The 22,544-nt window shown below is 53.5% G+C and overlaps 1 protein-coding gene across 1 annotated transcript in view; it reads left to right on the top strand.

The window, feature by feature from the left end:
- Nucleotides 1-22,544, top strand: part of CDH4 (cadherin 4) — a 471,935-nt gene that overhangs the window by 332,903 nt on the left and 116,488 nt on the right. The window contains exon 3 of the mRNA XM_073236383.1: nt 4,118-4,344. Within this exon, the coding sequence (XP_073092484.1) occupies nt 4,118-4,344 (227 nt within the window). The remainder of the gene's footprint in view (nt 1-4,117; nt 4,345-22,544) is intronic.

Genomic DNA, 22,544 nt, shown 5'->3' with positions numbered 1-22,544 from the left:
TGGCGGTTTTTTCCTATTGCTGGGTTTATCTAGTAGACTGAGAACAAGTTTCCTAGAGAGTCCCATCAGATTTTACCTTCTCCTGAAGACTGAGAGACATTGGAAGATCAAAAACAAGTACACTGAGAAAATATTAACCAGCGATGTCCATGGGCAGCTCGCCTCTGCAGCCGGGATGCTGGCGGGCTCCCCCTCCGGCGGCTCCCTCCGGTATGGACATTCGCATCGAGCTGGGCTCAGGGTGGCTTCCGGCATCTCACACTGGTTCCCAGAGAACCTGCCACACTCACGAAACTGTCCATTTGCCCCGGGGATGTGGGGGTGCAGGGGGGCCGCTGGGCACGTCCGGGCTGAGTGCAGAGCAACAGGCAAGCGCCCTCACTGACCAGAAACTCCGGGCATCACCTCCCTGCAAGGGAGGGGTGTCGTGGGAAGGCCTTGCCGTGTGTCACCCGGACTGTGCCAGCACCATCCAGGGCCCCAGGGACATGGTGGGAGGCCAGGAGTGGCCCTGCCCCCTCATGTCGGCAGGCCAGGAGGACACAGGAAAGAAAACACAGAAATCAGGGAATTCCAGACAGAAGGGGTCCCACGGGGTGGGGGCAGAGGAAGTGGTGGCCGTGGGCTGCTTCAGCGCTGGGATCCAGTGGCTTGCTCCTGCCCAAGCGCCACGGGGTCCTCGCCACACCCACCACTGCAGCAATAGCCTGGGTCCCCCAAGTTTTGTCCCAAGCCAGCCTGGAAACCACCGAGGGTGGGGAGCCTTCTCAGGCCCCCAGTTCTGGGGCCATGGCTATCCCCCACCTGTCCTGGCCCACAGGGGAGCTCATGGGCTCTCTGTGCCCCAGCAGCACTCCGCCCTGAGGGAGGAGGGAGAACTAGGTGCTGCGGGCGTGCAGGTGCCAGGATGTGTACCAGGCTGCATGCAGGGCCCAGCGCCTCTCAGTATGACCTCACTTAGCACCGCATTAGTCAGAGCGACCCCGTCCAGAGCAAGCCAAAAGACAAATGGCTACATCCAGGCTTTTCCATGAAGAAGGGGTAGCTTCTCCAAAACCCACAGCAACTGCCCAGCTCTGAGAAGCTGAATGGGGTCTTTCTCCTTGGAAAAGTAAATCAGAAATCTGTGGGCCTCTGTGGCCACTCCCACATCATCACGGGCCAGGCTGAGAGCATTTCCAAAGCCAATGGGACAAGACAGACAGCCGGGAAGACCCGAGTCTCCTGGCCAGTCTGCAGAGGCCAGAAGTCCAAGGTCAGATCAGGGCTGAGCTACTGGGCCCCCTTGAGAGGGCACAGTGAGGACAGGCTTAGAGCTGGGGGTCAGCCCAGAGTCTGAACTGGACACTCTGCCTGGTGATGCCCAGTGCCCAGCACTGCCTCTGAGCTTCCCAGCAGCCCAAGTAAAGAGGGAAACCACCTCATTCCTCCTGAGAGCCCTTCCCCAAGTGCCCTCTCACCCTTTTACCAGGGAGGCAAAGCGTGGGTGACATTCTGAGGGCATTTGCATGGTAAGCAATTTAAACCCACATGTCACAGGGTTTCAAATCTGAGCGCCGGTTTAGCCAACACGAATGTTTTGTGGATGCCCCTGGGTCTCAGAAGGACATACCTTACTGATCTTTCCTCGGAAAGAGGCCACAGCCCAGCAGCAGGCAGGAGCAGGCGTTGTCCTGAATTCCCTTCCTTCTGGAGAGCAGGCACCCCACCACAGGGCACTTGGGATGGCCCCCGTCTTCCTGCGAAGCAAGTCACAGCCCCTGCTGCCCACCTATGGGGGCTCAGGATCTCAGCGCGGTGGGGAGAACCTCGCCGTTGCACTGAGCGAATCAGCCAGGTCGTGGTTCCATTGAAACCAGATGTTGGGATTTCACGTTCTCACAAAGCTCCCCCCAACCCACAACCCCCCGTGCTTTCTCATGACTGGACGGGTCACAGACTGGAAAGATGCTAACTTTGAAAACTCCACAAAGGTCTCACGACACCCCATGCGGAGAAACCCTCATTTTATCCCCCAGGCACGGTTCCTGGGAAGTCGGACATGACGGCCGCTTTGATGGCACCATCTTTAATGTCCTTGAGGGCCTCTCATCCACAGGGGACAGCCGCCGTCTGACGGGCCGGTTCCTGGGGACGGGGCTCTGAGTCTCCCACTGGGGCAGCTCCGGTGCTGGTGATTTGTTCTGAAAGCAGCTTCGACGCCTCTTCTCATGTCACCAAAGCTCTGTGTCGATTGTTGAAGAAATGCAGGGGCTTTGTCAGTTAATCCCGGAGAAATCCGGACCCTGCCCCCCACCGCCCGGCCGCTGTCTGGGTGCATTAGCGCTATTAGAAAGTTGGTGTTAGAGAACAAAGCAGCTTCTTTACGTATTTGTGCTGATCTCTGAGCAATCACAGAACTGTCATTTTTATCTTTGTCAGTGACAGTGGGGTGTCAGGAATGATTGATCCACTCAGTTCGTGACTGATTTGCATTTGTTTACCATTGGGGTGAACAGTACTATAAAAGCAGCTTGGAATTTTCCTGTCCTTGGAAAAAATGTAATTACTTCCTCACGGTCAGGGGTACTTCCATGGAGCCGCAGCCCACTCAACCTTGGATGCCTGTATCCCTGCGAGGACCCACGTGCACGTGGCTCTGCAATCCATGCCTCGGGCCAGACGGGGTGGAAATACCTGGTTTCATCACATTTTAAAACATATGTGTTTTAGTTTCTGTGATAACTGCCCTTGTACTGTTCACCATGTAAGAACTTATTCACGATGTAAGAATTTGTTCTCCATGTAAGAACTTGTTCGTTATGCTTCAGAAGATCGGAGACTGATGAGAATTAGGCTTGGGGTGGATTAATGATTGTGCATTGAGTCCCCTATACAGAATTTTATTGTTGTTAACAACCATTTGATCAATAAATATGAGAGATGCCCTCTCAAAAAAAAAAAAAAACAGCATATGTGTTTTAAACCCACAGGTGGGAGGTGCCGGGAACTGGGGAGATATCTAACGTGAAGTATTTGAGATGAGGGAACATACACATTATTTGTTATTCCAAGGCAAGCGACAATAAAAGATGAACGCAGGGGAAAAACACTTTATCAAATGTAACAGTGAGGCAGTTTTTTTAGTTTCTAGAATAAATAGTAATTAAATCATGCAAGCTGTGACAGTGAAATGGCTTAAAACACCATTCCTGCCACCATAATTGCTGAGATACCCATGTTTTTATAAATACTAGGTAACTTTATCCATCGTTTTTATCAGAGGAATGGGATGCTGGTTCTTGGTGCCTGCATAGGTGGCCACTGCAGAAACACTTGTGTGAAACACACACTAATATGGTGCCAGTGAGTATGCTGCTCCGGGGGTGTCTTTTCTGCAATGCAGCTGCAAATGGCCAGACTGATGGAGTCATTAGGAGGGCTGGCAATCCAGTGCCTTATTAATGTTTGGGAAGCAAAGCAGAGTCCGTGCCCAGCAGTGCCCAGTAGACCCCCTGCCTTAAACTCCATCTCCGGTCCACTAAGAAAGCACTTCACTGTGCCCAGGTCCCTGCTGCCTGGCTTCTGGCCTCGCCCTCCCTGGCAGAGAGGGCGCAGATGTCGGGCTTGATTCTCTGAGTAACAGAGTGGGCCAGAGAGCTCTGCTCAGAATACCGCCTTCCCCCTGTCCCTCCCCCACGCCCCCTCCCCCACGTAGACTTCTGGGCTGGAGAAATAGATCCTTTAGGGGCTTTAAAGTGTGCTGAGGGCAGATGGTCCGCATGCAGGAGAGTGGGGGACAAGCCAGGGGATTGTTTTTAGGTAGAAAACATCCACCACACAGTGACAGACTCCAAAGAGGATAGTGACGAGGGAGACGCATTTGCAGAGGTGGGGAAGAGCTGTGCTTTAGATGTGATGAAAGTGTATCCTTTGCTTTTCATTCTTCTTTTTCTAAGGCCTCTAGTTAACTCCGTAGGTGGTAGAGATAAAACACAATACCTGAAGATCGGAAACGCAGTTAAATGGCTCTTTTCCTGATGCTTGTTAGAGACCTAGAAGCTGCTGTTGAAACAGTAGTTGTGTGGCCCCAGTGCCTGCCGGGCCAGCCCTGACCCTCTCCTCTGCCCTCTTGCAGTCAAGTTCAGCAGCTGTTTGGGGACCAAGGGGACGCAATATGAGACCAACAGCATGGACTTCAAAGTCGGGACAGACGGGACAGTCTATGCCACACGGGAGCTGTGGATACCCTCTGAGCAGGTGGCTTTCACTGTGACTGCGTGGGACCGCCAGACGGCCAAACGTTGGGATGCCGTGGTTCGGCTACTGGTGGCCCAGGCCTCGTCCTCACACTCTGGACACAAGGTGAGGTGTGACTGCACGTGGTGGGCTTGGTGAGTGTCCTCCTCCTGCAGGTCACTGCAGCAGAGCCTCTGCCAGAGCCTCCTGAGGGCAGGGCTGCCCCGGTCCAAGAGGACTCTCTGGCCTCCCCACCTTCCTGAGGCTGGGCCAGCATGGGCAGGTGCACAGGCCCCACACTCGGTTTAGCATCCTGCTGTCACCTTGGCAGCCTTCATAACTTTTTTGAACAAAGGTTCCATGTATCCACGTGTCCCCCAGCCCCAGGGCTCCCAAGACCTAGAGAGAAGACAGAGGCCCCATGGCTGCCTATGCAAAGCAGCCAGAGAAGCTAGTGCAATACTAATTCAGGGAGGGAGAGAGAGCTCCCCTGGACACAACCCAGCCAGGCCCACCTCTGCCTGGCCCTGTACACTCCCTCATCCACGCTCCCAAGATCCAGGGCCAGACTCCCAGCAACCCCTGGCCAATCCCAAATTTCTGAGCATGGGGTTTCAGGTGTGTAACAGGGAATTAGGTCTGGGTCATTGTCTTCCCACCCTGTGTTTTGGGAGCTGCGGTGGCCTTAGGCATGGGGGCGGCCAGATTTGCAGGGAAGTTCCAGGCTGGTTGGCCAGTTCATGATCACCTGCCCAAAGGGTCAGGCAGTGGGGAGGCAGAACACATGCTGAAACCCCTCGCTGGTCATATGAGGCCTTAGGGATCACCAGTATTATTATGACGCCATGTGTATGGTTCACTGGCAAAGGAAACCCAACAGTTGAAGCCAGGCAGGCCACCTGCCACAGCATCCGTGGGTATCCCCTCCGACTAAGGCCCATGGGGATTAAAGGGTTAAACCAGGTCCATCAGATTCCTTCCTACAGATTTGCCCAGAACCTTACACCACTAATGGACTTTGTGAACCTCACTGGGAGGCGTCTGCAAACTTCCCCAAACCTGCTGACCAAGAACCCTCTTCATGGAATATCTTGCAAAGACAGGTGTTTCCAAGAACTCTCTTTGGGAAGACAGGGTCCTGTGTTTCATTTCATCTTGCTTTTAAACAAAGGACAGGTAGCTTAGGTTGGAAAAGAGAAAGAGATGACGTAGGTGGAAGACTTCCCCTCTTAGGATGAACTGACCAGCCCCCCAGGAAGTGTCCCTGGGAGTTTGCCGAGCCAGGCACTGAAACGCGTCCCCAGCAGCAGAGGGCACCACGTCATGAGCCTCACCTTGGGTGTGCTGAGGACCCTAAAGCACATGGGTGTGGTTTTCCATCTTGCCTTAGTGATCATGACAAGACACATGCTGGTGAGGAAGCCGGGGGCAGCTTCCAGGACCCTGTCCCGTGAGGGGACCCCTCCCTCCAGGCAGGCCAGCAGGCTGAAGGCTGCTCAGCTGCGGTAGGGCTTACAGCCCAGACTGTGATGCAGAAACTGTGCCCCCTGTGAGCAGAGAGGAGAGCCCCTTAAAGCCCATGGTCTGGCCCAGATAAAAGGCGCTAATTGGAAATGTAATGATCCCTTTCGTCAGGCATGTTGATGAAGTGGTTTCTGGGGCAGCTAATCCCTGACCCTCTGTGGAGATGACTGCAGTCAGATAGTTCCAGGGCATGCTCACCTGAGCCCCTCGTCAGGCTGGCCTTAGAAGCACCAGTGGGCAAGACAGGGGCTTCAGATCCATGTCTCAGGCTCCCTCCTGGTGAGTCTGGCGGGAGGTGACTGTGGGGCTGCAGCTCTGAGTGCATGCACAGGATGGTGCAGGTGGCAGGCACCCGCTGCAGCCCACCCAGCCCATTGCTGGTGGCTCCCTGTGTCCTCTCACTTCAAACCAAAATCCCCTGTCCTGACATCCTAGGTCCCACTTAGGCCTGCCCTCAGTGGTGTCCACTCCTCTAGTCCTCAGCGCATCTCTGGAAGCGGGTGCTGTCGTTATCTGAGTTTGCAGAGAGGGGAACAAAGCCATGTGACTGCAGCCCATCTGCTGCTTAGGAGGGTCAGTGTTCCAGGAAGGAGTGAAATTGACTTTCTAGGGCTGAGCCCCACACCCTTAAGGAGGCTGACTGCCTGGGGTGTGAGCTGTAATCACGCCTTCTCCAACTTCCTGGCTGATGTTTGGGGACCAGTCACACCGCCTCTCTGAGGTGTACTGCTCCGGAAAATGGGATAGTAATAGGTTCTCAGGAATGTCAGTGAGATCGTGTTAGATCACACAGGTTCTAGGCTCGATGAGAGCCCTGCCACATGAATGTAGAAACGGTAGCTCCTATTGCTGTGTGGGCGTGGCTGCAGCACACAGAGTCCAGGGGTCATCACAGCCACTGGGCCTTCAGCAGGTGGTGCCTGAGGTGGGGTGGGGGGCAGAGAGGAGGTCTGTGGGGGCTGCTGAGCCACTTAGTTCACATGCTCTTACTGATGCCAGCCTTTGAATAATGTCTCACTGTATGAGTGGATTCGGATGATGCCAGCTTGCTGATGGTCGTAGGCACCTGCCAGAAGCAACTCCAAAGCCTCCCAGCAGAAGATACCTCACCAGGCCTCAAATTATACTTATCTTCTTTTATATACAATGTCCAGCACTCCACTGAAAATGACTGGGCACATGGGAAGGACAAGACACAATAAATAAATACCAGAAACAGTAATGATAAAGACCCACAGTACCTCTAGGTAATAAAGTGATCAGACACAGATTTTATAATAACAATGCTTATTTTTAAAAGAATGAATCGGGCTGTTTGAAACTGAAAAATATAATGAACAAAATTAAGTGGATAGATATATCTGCGGATTAGATGTGGTTGAAGAGAGAATTCATGAAGCAAAAAATATCAGAAGTAAGAGTCACGCTAAAGCATAAAGAGATATACAGAAGGAAAAGACCGAAAAAAGTAAGATATTGCAGAGGAAGTAGGAAGTTTCAACATGCCTGGGGTTAGAATACGAAGGGAAAGAGAGAAAATGGAGCAGAAGTCATGTTTGGAAAGATAACGGCAAAACCGACAACAGACATTCAGTCGTCAATTCAAGAAGCCGTACAAACTCTCAGCATGATGACTATAAAGGGAACTGCGCCGGGCACCACCCAGTCTGTTCCGGCTCCGCTGACAAAATACCAGAGACCAGCTGGCGTGTAAACAACATGGATTCATTTCTCACACTCTAGAGCCGGGAGGGCTGGGATTGGAGAGGCAGTAAGCTCAAGGCCCTACAAGGGGCCCCCCCCCGACTGCAGCCTTTGGACGTGGCCCTGTGTCCTCACGTGGCAGAAAGCAGGGAGAGGAAGCAGGCCCCCTAGGAGCCCCTCTAAGGGCACTGACCCCGTCAGGGGCCCCACCCTCACGACCGCATCCAGTCCTAGTTACCTCCCAGGGCCCCGCCTCCTGATGCCACCCCACTGTTGGAGGCTAAGGTTTCAACATATGTATGGGTTTGGGGGGGGCGACACAAACCTTCACACAAACCACAACAGGCATTTTACGGTAAAACAGCTGAAAAACAAAGTCATGGAGAAAAGTTTGAAAGCAGAGAGAAAAGACCAACTCCCTCAAAGGAGTAACAACCGGACTACAGCTGACTTTTCAATGGGAGCTTTGGTGGTTAGAAGACCATGGATGTATTTTTAACATGGCAAAAGAAAATAGAATTCTATTATTCAGTAAAGCCGTCCTCCAAGAACTAACATTGAGTAAAGACATTTTTAAACAAGCAGAAACTGAAAGGATCTGTCAGAAGGTGTTTTCTTTAAGCAAAGATAAGATGATCGGAGGTAAAACCTAGAATGAAAAGCCATACAAAGATTCAGAAGATGGGAAAATACCAATGAATAATGACTATAATGGTCGGTGGGATGTAAAACAGGTGATTCAGATTCACAAAGAGAATGGCCCCAACTTTGAGATGGGATGTGTGGAGTCAGAGGGACCCAGGATGCTTCATGTCCTGGAAGATGCTGGAAGTATTAAATTAATAGGATATGTGGAGAAGACACTGACCCTTGTTTTAAGGAAGGTCTTGGGAAGCCACTGAGAGAGTCACAGGGGTGGGTCCATTACTTAAGTGCGCATGGGACATAGACCGAGACAGACAATATTCTAGGTCATGAATTAAGTCTTGACTTCGGGAGCTACTTAAAGCCTACAGAGTGCCTACAGTTGGGCTAAATTGCTAAAAGTATATCTGTCACCATAACAGATGTATGTTTTCTCTTGGCATTTGCACATAATTCTGACAAGGTTGTATATGAAGGACACGCTCTCTCCACAGCGGCTTACTAGCTGGATGACTTGATGGTGGCATGGCGCCATGCAGAGGGCAGCTGAAATCTCCCTCCATCCTAGACGTATTTCTCATTTAAATATTTTCACTTCCTCTCGTCTCCCTGTTTAGGCAATCTTTCTTTAAAAAGAGCTTTAAATAATATAATTTGTCGTTTTCCTTTCAATATGAATTTTGAAATGAACATTCTTAAAACAGAAAGAGGCATAAGACCATCTAAGTTCTAATGTAATAGATGGCAAAACAGAATAACAAAACAATCTAAAAAATGTGAGAAAACAGTGAAGAATAGGAAGAAATGAGCTATGTATTTCTCTTTGGGTAAGATTGTGGATTTACAGATGTATTATTTTTATAATAAATGAAATAGATGAACTTTTGTAATTAAAATAAAAGGAATTGACAGATTAGATTAAAAAGATCCAACGCTGTGCAGTTTACCGAAGGTACATGTAAAATGTGTGAAGATACACAAAACTTGAAAGCAGAATAGGGGGGAAAAAACAGGCAAATCATCATCAGAGGAAAGTTGCTAATATAAGATTCCTAAGTCCGTGTGCACTTAACAATATGACTTCAAAATATTTATACAGAAATCGTTAGAACTAAACAGAGAAATAAATATGCATTCAGTGGTAAATTCTAGCAGCCATCTCTGAGTAGATAATAGAGCTCGCAGACAGAACATCGCTAAGGAGAAAGAGAGGCATTCAGTAAGTCTGGCCTTCCTGAGACGTACATAAAACATGGAAACCAAGCACTGCTAAATTCACATTATTTTCAAGTATATACAAAACAATGACAGAACTCACCATAAGCCCAGCCTTCTAGCAAGTCTCAACCTACTTCAGAGGTTTAGAATCAAAACACAGTTTGTGTTCTCCCCTCAGAGCAATATAGCTAAAAATGAATAACAAAGGAGATAACTGAGAAATCCTCATAGATTCAGAAGTTAAAGCTTTCTCGTTAAGCCTTGGGTAGAAAAGAAATCACATGGTAATTAGACTATTTTGTACCGAGTAGCAAAACTAGTGGAATGTAGGTAAGGTCATGCGTGATGGAAATGTTTAGCCTTAAATGCAGACACCAGAACCTAAGAAACACAGAAAATCAACAATCTACACATTTGTCTTGGAATTTTATAAAAAGAACAGGAAAGGAAACACAGAGTGAAAAGAAGGAAATAGTAAAACCAAGAAGAAATAATGAAATAGAAGCTAGTAGAGTCAACAAAGACTAAAGTTGGCTCTTTAAACAACTAAGCGGATCAGACTAAGAAGAGAAAAACTGCAGATAATACCTACCGGGAACGAAAAGGGGACATCACGACCAATCTCACGGACGTTAGAAAGATCATTTGAGGTGTTATGTACAGTATATATCGATAGATATGAAATTGTATATAAGATGGGTAGCAGTCTAGAAATGTACAACTTTCCAAAGCTAAGATGAGAAGGAAATCTGAGCTGTTACATTATTACAACAAAATTTGAATTCAAATCCTTGTCACAAAAAAAATGCCCACGCTGTGATGGCACCACTGCTAAATTCTATTCAAGCTACGAGAAGGAGTTAAAGCTTTATTTCAGTGGATAAACTTGTCCAGAGAGCCACACAAAAGGGCTCACCCCCTAACCAAACAGGCTCCATGTCCAGAACCAGAAAGAACCTCAGAAGAACAGCAAGGGAGCAGGTCTTCTACGACCATCTGCTCGTAAATAGGTAGGAAAAAACCTAAGCAGAATGTTAACAAACTCAAGTCCAGCCACGTTTACATAGGACACATCCTGGCCAGATCAATGTGTTCCAAGAACGCAAGACTGGTTTAACACTTGAAAATTAATGAACACAGAATAAAAGATAAACATCACGTGATCATCTCATTAGCAAGTGTTAAATTTAACTTCCATTCATGATAAAAATATTCAGCAAATGAGGCCAAGAAGGGGCTGTCCATCTCCTAAGGGGGCCATCAGTAAGCATCCAATCCGTTGGAATAGCCAAGGCCTTCCTTGACATCAGAAATAGGACAGAGATGCTCTTACACCCTTACGTCACCTGCTGGAGCCAGTTGATGAGACTGACAAGAAAATAAGTCAGAATAAACAGAACTAGCATTATGTGTGGCTTATCTGACTGTGACCATAGAAAATCTGAAACAATCTGTAGATATTTATTGGAATTAGTGAGGTTAATACGGTGCTGGATCTAAAGGCAGTTGTACCTCCAAAGCCCAGGAATAAATAGTTAGAAAAGGAAATTTGAACCAGATGCCAATTACAGTAGCATTAAAAATGATCACATACCTAGAAATAAATCTAATGATTTATTAGAACATTCTATGCCCTCCCATTGCACACTGAGAGCAGTTAAAGACCTTGAGAACAGAGGACCTGCCCAGCTCATAACTTAGAGGCTGAACGTCATGGTGATTGTCAGTTCCCCAAAGGTTTCTGGGCTCAACAAAATCCCAGCATTATTTTTTTGTTTGCTTGCTTTTGGAAGGGTGAAGAGCTGACTTTGTATTTTCAGATGGAAAAGCAAAGGGCCAAGAATGGTCTAGAACAACACAAAGATGTGGGGACTTGGTCTTTCGGACATGCAGACATCTCAGTAAACCACAGCAGAGGTCCAGAGCCGGGCATTCAGGGCTGAATCATTCTCCATAGCGGGGCTGGCCTGTCATTGCAGGGTGTCTAACAGCACCCCAGACCTCCACGCCCATGGCAGGCAAAAGTTCCCCAATCATTGCCGAGGGTCTCAGGGCCACAATGGCTCCATCTGAGAACCACTGAACTATAATTAAAACGGTGTGGTTTAGAGCAAGATGCTCAGATAAATGAAGGGGACAGAAAAGCAAGCCCAGGAAATTTTGTTTTAAAACATCTTCATGAAGAAATAACTTCCATAGAACAAAAGTCACCGCTTTCACGTAAGTGATCTAACAAACTTTGTCAAACGCCCACGGTGCAGACACTTGATTTTGTGCTCGCATCGCTGCAGGGCAGAGGTCAGCGAGTACAGGGCCCAGTCTGGCCTGCCGCCTGCCTGTGACGGCCGGCAAGCTACAGCGATCTCTGTGTTTCCAAATGGTTGTATAGAGTCTATATTAATACAGGGTACAGGCTACAGGGCAGGAGGGCACAGACGGTCACTCCGCGACCTTCACGTAGCTGTTCACTGTTTCAAGCTCTTTTCTGCATGTAGTTCATAATTCACAATTTTAAAACTTTTTTTTTTAAATGTGTGCAGAGGGTTTCCTGGCCGGGTCTGCAGAAAGTGAGTTCAGACAGGGACAAAGAACAGGACTGTTGGCAGAAGGTTCTAGAGGCACAAACGACCTCCTTCACAGGTGTGCTTTGCAGTGCTGACAGTCCCAGGAAGCCCTTGCCACAAAGAGCTTTGAAGCAAACCCCTCCAGTCTCGCCACGGAGGGCCCCCAAATGTCCCGGTCTGTGGCCTTCATTCCTCTTACACCCCAGTTCCTTCAAGGGCAGCCTCCCTTGTCGCCGTGGCAGCGACTCTGCGGAGTTGAACAAAACTGACAGCTTTACAGTCACATGAACGTAAAATTTTGGCGACTTTTTCCCCTCCCTTTCCCATCCTCTCCTAGCAACTATTGAAAGGCTGCTTTTTGTGGGTAATTCAAGCGACGCTAGAATCTGGAGGAACTTTTTTTTGTGCAGTCTTGCAAGAAAGCTGATAGCAATTCAATTAGAAAATGCAAATGAGGTCACATATTTCCCACAGGAGTGCTGAATGGCCCCTGAGGAATCGCAGCCATATTCCGGCCGAACAGTAAATACTGAAGATAAAGTTTTCTACACAGTTGTCATCAGACTGGCTGGGTAGCATTTGGAAGTGGCAAAGGACCTGCGGGTATACTTTGCAAAAAAGAAACCGTTGTGTATGAAATTAATCCTGGGCCTTCAAGCACGTCAGCATTTATAAAAGATTACATTCTGCGGAGCAACACCCCAGGCACCAGGCCCAGGGGCTGAGGCACGTTCTCTCCCCGGGTTCCTACCTCCCAGGGGTGTGGGCCTGACTGTGTCCCCGTAAAGTTCCTATGTTGAGGCTCTATCCTACAGGACCTCAGGTGGGATGGTATTTGCCAGTAGGGTCTGCAGGTGGAATTCCCTCAGGTGAGATAGGACTGGCATCCTTACAGGAAGGGCCCACTGGGCACAGTGGTACACAGGCCGAGTGCTGCATGCAGATGGGGACAGATGAGTCACACTTCTGCAAGCCGAGGAGCCCAGGGACAGCCGCCAGCTGGGACAGAGCCTCCCTCACAGCCCTGCTGACACCCAGATGCAGGACTTCTGGCCTCCGGAGCTGAGACTACGAGTGTCGGTTGTGGCAGGCCCCAATCTGCGGTGCTTCGGTGACCCCAAGACCCTCACTCAGCAGGGGTGTGGCAGTGCCTTCCAGCTGAGCTGGGACCCAACCCCAGCAGAGTGCAAACAGGCCCCAGGTAGTCCCTGAAGGTGGGATGTCAGTCCCAAGCTGGGGACCCCACCCAGAGCTCCAGATGCCCCCAGTCCTCTCCAAGCAGCCAGAGGGATGAGGGTCCCATGCCTGAACCTCAGCACCCCAGATTCAGGAGTTTTAACCAAAGGGCATCACATGTGAAATGTCACCTTGGAAAAGCAGCCAGAAGGTCAGCCGGTCACACGAGGAATGGAATGCCGCCTTCAGAGAGCAGCAGAGGGCCTCCTGCCCCTTCCAGAAGATGGCCTCAAGCAACCGAGAGGCCGCAGCTCCCATCCAGCCATGGTGTGAGCAGCAAGCGTGCAGCCAGCCAGCCAGGGCACCTGTTTTCCGTGGGAGACACGGCTGTGACCACAGATACGGCCCCCCACCTCGGCCGATTCAGACAGGCCGCCTGGGGACCAGGAGAAATGTGCAGTCCATATACTTATGTGTATTTCTGCACGTCAAAGACCTGCACAAATTTCTGGGCAGAGGCTGTTCCCTCCCAGAGGCTGAGGTCATGGCTGCCTCCCCTGTGATGGGGAGTGGACCGTAGATCTCAGTGGATAAGTAAAGCTCCCAAATGAACCGCAGCTTTCCACTCTGCTGTGTCCAGGGGTCAGGAAGGTGACATCTGAGTCGAGACCTGAAAGAAGAAGAAGTTGCTGTTGGGAACAGAGGGGACCCGGAACCAGGCCAGGGGGCAGGGAAGGCCCAGGCAGCACACGCGGGGCGAGGTGCAGGCAGGTCCCCAGCCAGGCAGCCCTTGGTTAGGCCTTTACATTTACTTTAAGGGTGTGCTGGGGCCCCGGGGAGGGAGAATGGGGTGTCCTTGCAGACAGCGCCCAGCCTGCTCTCCTGCCTGGTGGCGGGCGCGCGAAAGGCTGAGGGGAGGGGCTGGGCTGGGAGCCAGGCCTCCGTGCTTGCTTGCTGCCCTGTCCTGGGGGACTCGCCACCCAGTGCCTGCTCCCCCTTGCCTCCTGGGTTCTTCACCCCCGACTCCCAGCTTCCGGTTCATGAAAATCTGAACACCATCAGAGGGCAGGGTGCCACCCGCACCCACCACGTGCACCCACTCTGCCTGCTCGCTCAGGGTGGGGCTGCTGCAGGGCCACACTGCTGTCTCTCCCACACAGTCTCCCCAGAAACCTTCTCCCCAGAGCAAACCCAAGTGCTGCCACGCTGAACAAAGGAAAGAGGCCCCTCCTCACCCCCATCCCCTTGCGGAGTGTGACCGACCCCCAGAACCTCTGCACTCAGGCTTCCAGCACCAGCCCCTTCCTGCCTCTCCCTAGCCCACACCGGCACCTCGAAGGCCCTGGTTGCCTCCCTCGCGCCCCAGGGCTTTGGCACACGTTCCTCCAGGTGCTGGCTTCCGTGGCACATCCTCCTGAAATCCCTGGGCAGCTGATGTCTGCGGCTCCCGCCTCAGCTTTGGGCACAGCTGGGGCTGACAGTCCCTCTCCCACTGGACCTGAGTCTGTACAGGCGATCGACCAGCCTTGTTCTCTGTGGGGCCGCCATGCCAGCGCCCGGCACCTGGTGACCCTGAGAGAGAAACCGGCTGGTGGGGAACAGCTCTGGTGGTGCCCCCGAAGGTGGGAGACTGCGGTTCACAGCCAGCCTCCCGGGCGGCCTTGCACAGGTGCCTTTCTTGATGGGACTTGATCCCCCCTCCGCCCCGACAAGCCGAGCGTTGGCCACAGGGCCCCGGAGGCCTCCTCCAGCCTGGGCTTCCCCATCCCAGGGTGAGACCCCCCACAGCCCCCTGGGAGAGGGCGAGTGGCACAGGAGGGGCACAGGCATGTCACGGACTCCGCCGCCTCCCTTGAGAGCATTGCCCCGTGAGGATGGCACAGGCGTGCACAGTGGACACAGCGCCCGGCCCTCCAGCGGTCCAGACTCAGCCGCCAGTCTGGTTGCACCAGGGTCCTGGGCGGGGCTGGTGTGGACACGGCCGTGCATGTGCTGGGCACCCCGTGGAGGCCCCACCTCAGGAGTGCGGGGAGCCCAGCCGCCCTCTGTGGTCGTGTACAAATGAGGCCACGTTTCCCTGACCCACACGGGTTTGGCTGCATCCAAGGCCCTGGCTCCCACAGGACACTGCATTAAAAATAAAATCCTTATTTCTGAGGAAGATGCTTTGTGAAAACAACATAAAGTGGTCACAGGCACATTTGGCCACAGAAAGACACCCGAAGAGGACAGGCACGACTGGGGCCCGACACCCGCTGGCCCGGAGCCTGTGGGCAGAACAGGCTGCAAGGGGGCCTCCCGGGCGCCTCTGGGAAACGTCGCTGGAGGTCCAGCCGAGGTAAGGCTGCCAGTCAAAGCCACACGCATCCGGCCAGAGCCTTCCAGAAGCCGTGTTCTCATGAGCTGACGCCAACGTGAGCAATTGCCTTCAGTTTGACCACTAACAACTCCGGGAATGAGTAACACATTTTGCTCTAATTTGCTAATTTAATTTAATTTTTTTATTTTATCGTGATTGTATTTTTTTCCTATAAACTGAAGAGTAACTTCATTTAAGATGTTTCTAGCTAAACATAATTTTCTTGATTTTCAAGAGCAAGTTCTCAACCAAGGTATTCAGAGGAGAAGTCTGGAGACCTCTTGGGTGTCGCAGCTGGGGAGGTGATGGTGCTTTTGGGGAGCAGGGGTGCTGCTGGGAGGTGGGGGTGCTCCTGGCATCAAGTGGATATACCCCAGGGCTACTGCTCAACTCCCTACATGGGCCTGGGACAGCCCCACCCTAAGACTGACCTAGTCCCGGTGCCGGCAGTGCCGTGGTGCGGAGACCCTGGACTAAAGTCAGGCACTGGGGGTCGTGGTGCACCAGGGCAGTGAGAATGGCTGGGCACTTGGTAGTGAGACACACATGCACATGTGTGCACCCTGGGGCTTGTGCAAACATTTTGGAGCCTCCTTTCCCCACTTTCCTGCACGTGGCTGGTGACCTTGACGATGACCCGTAAAGCGACAGTGTCCGCACCCACGAGCTGCCCTGGCAGCTCCACCCCCTCCTGCCACTCCCAGTGCTGGGCAGTTTGGTGCGCTACCTATTTGCAGGGACACAAGGCTAAAGGGCGCTGGGGGTGAGCTTAAAGATATTCATCAAGAGACACGTGGTTTTGATGCCACTCTGTGGTTGTGCAAAGCTGCCCCAAGGACCCGATCCATACTGTCCCCAGGGCTGCACACACCCTCGGAGCCACAGCCCATCTGCCCAGCAGACCGTGGGCCTGGGGGCCAGGGCAGCAGCAATTTCAATGCTCACCCTCCCCAGCTGAGGAGCAGGGGCCGAGGGCCGCCTCAGACAGGGGACACAGCTGGAGCTCAGACCCCAGCCCCCAGGGCCAGTCACCGCACTTCTGGGTGGACCCCTCCCAGGTGTGAGCAGGATGGTGCCCTGCCTTCCGAGTTGTCACACGTGAGTGAACAGGGCAGCAGGGTCCCATCACTGCCTCACACAGCAGGCAGCCTGTACGGAAGTGTCAACCCCGAGACTCTCCCTCCAAACAGATGCAGGAGGAAGGTACCTGGGAGACCTTTCTTCTATGATTTCTACGGGAATTTTCCGAGCGATCCCTCCTCTGGGAGAGATTGGAGCTAAGAAACACTGCAGCGCTTTGGGGTAAAGGCGTCATGTCCCCCCCAGTAGTATGCGGATGGAGGGAACCTCCAAAGTGCCTTTCCAGAGACAAACTCACACAGAGGTTTCCTTAGAGTGGCTCGCATGTTGTTTGTTGAAGAACAGAAGTATCTTTCTGTTGTTTTTTTGTGTGTTTGCTAAATACTATTTTATTCTGTCCATCCCCAGCTACCATGGAAACCAGCCAGAAGGCTGCAGAGAGAACCCTGGTTAAATATTTTAAATATACACGCTTGCAGGCAAGCAAAACGTGCCATTTTTCAAATGCATATTGAAAAGAAAGTAGGAGGTTGCAGAAAGAACTGTCTGTGCCAGTTTCCATGCCTCTTTTTTTTTTAAGAAATGTAATTATCCTCATGAAAATCAGTACCAGGTCTGACATGTGGTTGTTGGGGGGTGGGGAGAGCATTGTTTCCTTTATCAAATCATGTTTAACCCAAACTGTAAGAAAGCAACGCAAGCGGGAAGATCAGTGACTCAGAGACGTGGAAGGAGTGGTAAATAACATCGATATTTGGGGACTAAGTCCACCCGCCCTGTTCCGACACAGTAGTGTTAGTCCACAAGGCAGAAACGGCCTGTCGTTCCCCAAGGGTTTCATTTCTGCTGCAGAACCCTGTGAAATTGGGGATCCTGAAACACCAGGCTCTAAGTTGTGTTTTTATGGCTGGCATTGGCCACCGATTTACCCAAACATTAAAGCCATCCAAAAACACTCAGACGAGACTGCGTAAACAGGCCTGAGGCCACTCTGTGTGTAAGAGGCTGCAGGTGCCTGGAGAGCCAGAGGCCGGGCGCTGCCAGGGAGGTGCCAGTGGAATGCCCTGCTGGCTGCTGTGCACTGTCAGTGAGGGGACCGGCTTACGGCTGTGGACACAAAAGGGGACAATGGCCTCATCAGGGCCACAGGGTTTACACTGGGCATCAGAGCTCCCAGATCCTTCCACCCTGAGCCCCATTTCTCCCCACGTCGGCTGGCAGAGCACGTTCCCTCCCCCATGCGCCCAGATGCAGGGGAAGGCCCTATGGTGCCCGCACACTGACCACAGACACAAGGGCTGCGCGGGCTGCCCGGCCAGAAGCCAGGAGGGCAGGTACGATCAGGGAGGTCAAAGCTGCCAGGTCCTTGGCCCCGGCCCAGCTCCTTACCATCTGTTCCTGCCAATCCCGGCCACAGGCTCCGCCTCTCCTCATTAGGGGTTCCCTGGGCCACACTGCCCATCAGGGACGTTAGATTGCACAGGGCACCTTCCCAAAGAGGCCCGTCTTGGGTAAGGAAAACCGATGGTTACTTTTGGGCGAGGGTGTGCTCCGTGAAGCTGACCCGAGCCCCTGATCGAGAAGAGGCCTCACAAATGTCAGGTCACAGAGCCCAGATGGCATTTGTCCCACAGGGGGAAAACCTGGGCATGTCCATGAACTGCTTTTATCGAATCAGGTGTATTTGTACCCACACCTGGGATTTAAGGTGCTACGGAAACACCAGATCAGCCCGGGGTGACTGTGTGGGACTGCCTGTCGGGGATGTCAGGCTGCATCTGGGATCCCATCCTCAAAGGTGGGGGCTGCTGGGCTCCCCCTAGAGAGGTGCTCAGGATCTGGCATCTGGGAGTTTTGAATTTCCAAATTTAAGCTTCCTCTTGAAGAAAATGACTTCTGCTAGGCTGCCTTTCCAGAGGACAGAGGACGCACACCTTCCCCACCACCCTTAGCAGAGACAGCAGGACACCCCCGTGGAAAGGCCTGTGCTGGGGAACCCACTCCCACTCCCCATCCTGCCTGCTACCCCCTTGGCCCTCGCCCGCGGTGCACCCACCAGGGAGCAGAGCATGTCCACCACACAGACCCCTGAGCCCCGCCCTGCAGGGCCTGATTGGTTAGGTCAGGAAGGGGTGGGGGGAACCCATCATCTGCACCCCTATCTCAAGGAAATTTGAAGTCATTGCATGTTCCCCTGCTAGCAATCCATGCCCACCTCAGGTGGAGGAGGCAGGGAGGGCTCCCCAGGGAAGGGAGGCTTGGGGAGTCTCTGCACTGAAAGCAGACCCCATCAGTCATGCTCCCAGTTCACCATCACCTCGGAGTGTTTTAGGAGTCGGCCCATTTACTGAAAAGCCAGCACCTGACAGTGTGCACCAGGCTCTTGGTTCAGATAGCCCGGTAGGGAAGTCTGCGGTGTTCATATCTGGCTCTGCCTAATTCTGTGTTGCTAACAGATGAATGGCTAGAAAATAGAAAAATATGATAAATTATAACTTTTGCACATAGATTCGAGGAGGTGCATATGATTAGAGTCTTCCCCAACACCATTTTCCTCTTTTTCTCTTTAAAAAAAACGGTACTAATTTAAAACCTGCCCCAGGTCAATTTTGCATTATTCATCTTTCACTGAGCAATGATGGAAGGGAGATGGCCCAGCTCTTCCCGATCCTGGGGAGTCCCTGAAGACCCTCCCCAGAAGCCACTCGCAGTTACACTCTCATCAGACGCAGAACAACCCTCTGCTGGGAGAGCAAGCGGGCCCAGAGCTCAGGGAGGCCCCCGCCTGAGGAGCCCGGGGAGGGGCAGCAGGCGCGTGGGGGGCAGCCTGGCAGGGAAGGTGTCGGCTTGCCCTCTGACATGCAGCCTGTGCATGAATCTCGGGCCTCGCCATCCTGGGAAATGGAAGGCTGTCCTCGGTATGTCCAGTCACCTCTCACCACTTTCCCTAAAATAATAGCCTTGTGCTCCTCATTGTAAGGGCTCTGTCACTTTTTCCCTGAAAGAGAGGATGCCTGCCTTCGAGATTGGTCCAGACAACCTGTTTAGAGAGAAAGGCTGGGACCACCTCTCCAGCCTTCCCAGACCGCCACCTGTCATAGACAGAGGAGGACATGTTCTGAGAAGGGGACCCGCCCAAGCAGGCCCCAAGTGCCAGAGGTTTTTTTCCTTCACCAAGGCAGGTCCACGGGCACAGTGACTCCATGACGGGTCTGTGTCACTCAGCACTGAGACCGCTTACCTTCCCCAAACTACGGAGTGGAGCTGACGCCCCACAGCAGTGCTCCAGCCAACCGCCCACAGCCCAGTAGTCTGGGTGGCGTGGCCCCAAAGCACAGAGTCTGTCCAGCCCCTTGAACAGGGAAACAGACCAGAAGGAGTGAGGACTCAAGTGGGGGAAGCACTCCTCAGGGAGCCCCCATCTCAGCTCCGTGCACAGCCGATGATCCTCGGGGTTGGGCGGTGGCCTGGAATGAGGGGCGCTTTGTAAGTACAGCTGGTCGAGAAGCAGGCAGAGTTAGGGCTCCACAGGAGCGCCGGCCTCTGTGTGGTCTGTCCCGACGCATCTCCCCAGGCCCCCCCGTCCCAGCGCAGTCTTCTGCCCCTTTGGGGAAGCACCCCTGGCTGTGCACTGGGCACAGAGGTACTGTGGCTCAGTCCAGGCCCCTGAAAGACACCCTTATGGGAGCCCACCTGCCACCCCTTCTGGCTGGCCAGGGCTCCAGGGGGTCCAGAAAGCCAGCTCACTGCACCCAGGCTCAGCTGCACAAGGACAAGGGCCCGGGGGGTGGGGAGGTGTCAGTAATCACACAGGGTCCAGGGGAGGCTGTTTCTGGGTCAGACACCATCTCTGGGTGCCCGGTCCCTGGCTGTCTGCTCCTGCCTGTCAGGAATCCCCCATCCCTCCACCTGTGGCCTCTCCCCTCCTGAGCTTACGGGCACCCCTCCATCCACCAGCTACTCGCATAGCATGCAGGCCAACCCCACCCAGCCACGTGGGGACCACAGCCAGCACCCGACAGTGTGCACCAGGCTCTTGGCTCAGGTAGCCCGGTAGGGAAGTCCGCGGGAGGGGAGGAGGCAGAGGAGGCCTGTCCGGGGCCCCACCAGGAGGCCACAGGTGCCCAGACTGCCTGAGGGCCAGAGCAGCCACCCTGGAGTGGGTCCCGGCAGAGACCAGCCCACATGCAGCCCTGAGCAGGGGGCATGGCTGGGGTATTCAGAGGGAAGAGACAAGACGAGGGGTCAGGAGGTGGGTGGGGCTGTGGCTACGCAGCCTGAGAGACCATGACCCTGGTGAGACCCTAATCTGGGAGCGGGGAGGACACACCCTCCAGCAGCCAGGATAGGCCCCTGCTTGGGGATCATGTGTGTCCCTGGAGAGACCACCCTGGCCTGGTGCAACGCCGAGCTCTGACCGCCAACATGGGCTCCCACGCCAGCCCTGGGAGGAAGCCAAGGGAGGGGGTGGATACAGCCCCACCTCGGGCACCCAGAATGAAGTGCAGGGGTGCTCACCGCTGCCCTCCCGGGCACCATTCCTCCACCCGCCGCAGCCAGGGGTTTGGGTGAATTCTTTCTCCTCCCCATGCCTTGATTCTCTCACCTGCGGTGGAAGGTCATGGGATACCCCTAAGCCACCTGCTCCCCAAGCCCACCCCTCTGAGCACCAGCCTCGTTTCAGGCCAGGCTCCACCCCCAGGTCTCCCTGCTGAAGCCACGCTACCCTCTCCTCTCCCCTCCCCTGGGACTTCTCCCCACCATGAAACTGACAGCAGAGCTGAACTGACAGCCATGTGCTGGTCCTCCCTGGACATCACCTTGTCGTGTCACCCATACATCCCCCAGGTAGTCCCCCTGGTTGTCCAGGTATCTGTGTTGTCCTACATCCATGCCTGCCCCGTTCCTGGCCAGCCCTTCCCAGCCTCGCTCCCCACAGCAGACCCCTCTTCACCTCTCAGTACCCTGTCCAGGCATAATGCCCTCCATGAAGCATCTCTGCCCTCCCCAGATGGATTGCATTGTGTGCGACCCAGTGCCCATTTGAAGCCCTGCCCATTTGGGGCTGTGCACTGATTATTGCCCCATAAAGAGGTGGACCCCCTAGGATGGCGCCTGCCCCATCCCCCAGCCCCCACCCCCATGATCCAGCAGCCATTGCTCTGACCGGGGCTCCTGCCTGCCCTGCCGTGTGAGCGCCTGAGGGCATGAGGAGGGCTATTAGTTCTGCTGCCAGGCAGGAAACATGCAGAGCCCACATTCCAGTGTCCTCTGAGTTTGCTCCATGCCAACTGGTGGCCCGTGGGACTCTACGACCACTCCCAGCAAGGTGGGACTGAGAGAGCACCTCGCCCCCAGGGCAGGGCATGGGGGGCGTTCCTGACAGGCAGGAGCAGAGAGCCAGGGACCGGGCGCCCATACATGGGGGCCCTTAGTATCTAGGCCTGAGCTGGCCCATTCCGGGGCCTGAGGTCAAAGGCAGCACTTGGGGGAGCTTGCTCCAGCCATGTGCACAGGGCACAGATGAGGTCAGGGAGCCCAGCAGGGTGGCCAGTGCAAGGTGGGAATGTTGTCTGAGCCTGGCAGGTGCTCAGGGCACCAGGAAGAGGGGCGAACCCAGGCAAACCGCATGTGGAGTTGGGGATGGACCACCTAGGGCACAGCTGGCCTCTGTGTGACCGCAGGGCCAGGCGCCCCAACACGCGAGACGGGATGGATGTGGGAGCAGAGCCCGGACCCGGCTGGGCTGAGGGCGGGGCTCTGGGGGACATCCCGTGGAGGGCTCCTGCAAGCTGTCTGCAGCTCCAGGAAGTGAACTTCTTAGCTGCATTGATCCTCCTAGAGGCCCACTGAGAGGACAGCTGAACCAGGGGACTTCTTCATCCGAAAATCTGCAGGTATGAGCTTGGTTGGAATCGAAAAGCCAGTTCAGCAGCCAGGACCCACCCTGACCCAACCAGTTACAAGACCTCAGGGTCGCATTACAATGTCTGTCTATAACCACCCAGTGATGGGTTTTGGCTAGCCATCATGGCGCCAGGCTGTTGGTTTTGAGA

Source organism: Manis javanica, chromosome 5, assembly GCF_040802235.1.
Source record: "Manis javanica isolate MJ-LG chromosome 5, MJ_LKY, whole genome shotgun sequence".
Taxonomy (NCBI): Eukaryota; Metazoa; Chordata; class Mammalia; order Pholidota; family Manidae; genus Manis; species Manis javanica.
The sequence above is the reverse complement of the archived record's forward strand: the minus strand, read 5'-3'. Positions and strand labels throughout refer to the sequence as shown.